Source organism: Anneissia japonica, unplaced genomic scaffold (assembly GCF_011630105.1).
Source record: "Anneissia japonica isolate Jap-2015-1 unplaced genomic scaffold, ASM1163010v1 scaffold287778_len1315358_cov176, whole genome shotgun sequence".
Classification (NCBI taxonomy): Eukaryota; Metazoa; Echinodermata; class Crinoidea; order Comatulida; family Comatulidae; genus Anneissia; species Anneissia japonica.
The window spans coordinates 123,559-125,829 of record NW_022702824.1 but is presented as its reverse complement, the minus strand read 5'-3'; the positions used below and the strand labels follow the sequence as shown (position 1 = coordinate 125,829).

Below are 2,271 nucleotides of genomic sequence, written 5' to 3'. Positions count from 1 at the left end.
CGAGAAAGATTGCGCCGGGGAGGGGGGGTGAGCCCTATCAATCTGGAGGGGCCCATTATTAGGGGACCCATGCCGTTATTGAGGGCCAATGTAAGTAATTATTATTTTTGAAAAAAAATGCTACCTGCAATTTCTATGGGCCACCTGGTAAGTTTGGGCCCCTCAAATCTTGACCCCGCCCCCTCTCGGTCGCATTGTACTATTTACAAACCTGTGGTTATCTTGTCCAAAGCAAATGCTACGTAGATTGCTGCTGGAATACTAATAATGTTAGAAAGAAGTGATAGAGAGGAACTAACACATTGTCTACCACATGCCTCTAATATACCATCCAGCATAGCCTGAAAACAGATGAAAAAAATACCACAATAAACAACATTTACATCTTCCCCTTCTATTGAATGAATGTATATGGTTTATTTCCTTGTAACTGTTTTGAGACCTCTTCCACTGCTATCTAAATATCACTCTATCTACCCCGAAGAGGGATATATTTTACTAGTGTCTGCATGAAAATTCCTACCCACCTCAGCCCGATTATGCTCATTATTGGGGATGAAGCAAGAACATTTTAAATTAGACACCTCTAGATCCCCATAAATGGCACACCGAGACTGTAAAAAATTCTGCATTCCGACGGAGGGTTGAGGGTTTTGTTCTGTCAGATAAAAACGTTTTGTGCCTTATGCTATACCGGTTTGAGCCGAAAGACTGCGCGTTATTGGCATAGGCGTAGATCCCGGGGGGATGGGGATATATCCCCCCAATATTTGACAAGGGGGGGGGGATGTATCATTGTATCACCCCCCCCCAATATTTTACTATGTATGGGATAAAATGGAGCTTTACACACTTCAAAAGACTGTCACAGAAATAATTTGCACTGTCTTATGCGCTTACAGAGATGAAAATTAGCATAATGTATTAATGTTGATAACATAATTATTTTATCTGGTACCAATCTAAGCTCTTCTTTCCTTAGATGTTAGATGTGCTTGCAAAGAGAGCCACATTTCACACTGAAAGGTGTGTACGACATTAGTAATGTTATGTCAATTCCAAGAATGTTTAAGGTTACCGGTATATCGGTTGATGAGGAATTTATTGATTAGGCCTATAATAGCAAATTGCATCAATTTATTTTGCAAAAACAAGGTTTCCAGCTTCAGAGGGGGGCGGGGCACATCCCCTGTCCGCACAAGGGCACACATTGGCACTAACACAAGGCGCGTAACAGGGGTCTTGGGTCAGAGTGGGTATTTATTTTCTCGGTTAGTAATTTACTATACCTACCCCACCATACTTCCCATATAGAAAATAATACGACATAGGGCTTATCTTATTTATAATATAGGCCACACACGTGTGTTTGAAACTAAATATAAGCATTTTCATCATGGTTTTAATTATTACAAACATAATAGAATATTATTCTTTCACCATCAATACACATTGAGGACCTTCTTTTAGGTTAAAATGATCTATCTTAAATTTGTCTTTCTTGAGTTTGGGACTATTATGTGTTTAAATAACTTAAATGGATAAGCCTAAAAAAGCCCTAAAAAATGCACGCGAAGCGCTCAAAATATTTTTGTGTTTTTAATTCTAATTTCGTCGGAATTGATGAAAACTTCCTAAAATTTGCAATTTATAGAGGAAATTGCCCTACCGTAACAAGAAATGCGCGCAAAGAATTTGAGAATTTTAGGCACTTTCAGAGGATGCATTTGTCAAGGGGTGGGGAAAGATTTTCCAAAAATGGATATTTTCCCCTGTCCCCCGGTGTTTTAATTCTAATTTCGTTGGAATTGATCAAAACTTCCTAAAATGTGCAATTTTTTTAGAGGAATTTGGCCTACGTTAACAAGAAATGCGCGAAATTTGAGGTTTTTAGGCACTTACAAGGGATGAAAAGGGCATTTATAAAGGGGTGGGGAAGATTTTTCAAAGATAGATATTTTCCTCTTGTCCCCCAGTGGTTACGCCATCGGGCAGCATAGATCAAAGGAGTTATGACAGTTTTTGAAGTGGAGAAGTGGCTGCAGGGTGTTGTGAGTCTGGTCATTATGATATCTTCCTTTTTATTCTTGTCTTTATTTTTCTCTTCTCTTTTTCTTTTTTCCCCCTTTTTTTTCCTCTTCTTTCTCTTTCTCTCCCTCTCCCCTCTTTCTTTTCTCTTATTACCCAGCCCGGTACGACGGCTTGGTCAGCCCGGTATAAACCGTCAGGGGAGGGGAAGTTTTCCCCTGCCCCCCCTCCCCCGCGCCTGTT

The 2,271-nt window shown here is 39.9% G+C and overlaps 1 protein-coding gene across 1 annotated transcript in view; it reads right to left on the bottom strand.

Moving 5' to 3' along the window:
* Positions 1 to 203: 203 nt before the first annotated feature.
* Positions 204 to 2,271, bottom strand: part of LOC117104036 (multidrug and toxin extrusion protein 2-like) — a 34,042-nt gene continuing 31,974 nt past the window's right edge. Inside the window, exon 13 of the mRNA XM_033244687.1 lies at positions 204 to 341. Within this exon, the coding sequence (XP_033100578.1) occupies positions 204 to 341 (138 nt within the window). The remainder of the gene's footprint in view (positions 342 to 2,271) is intronic.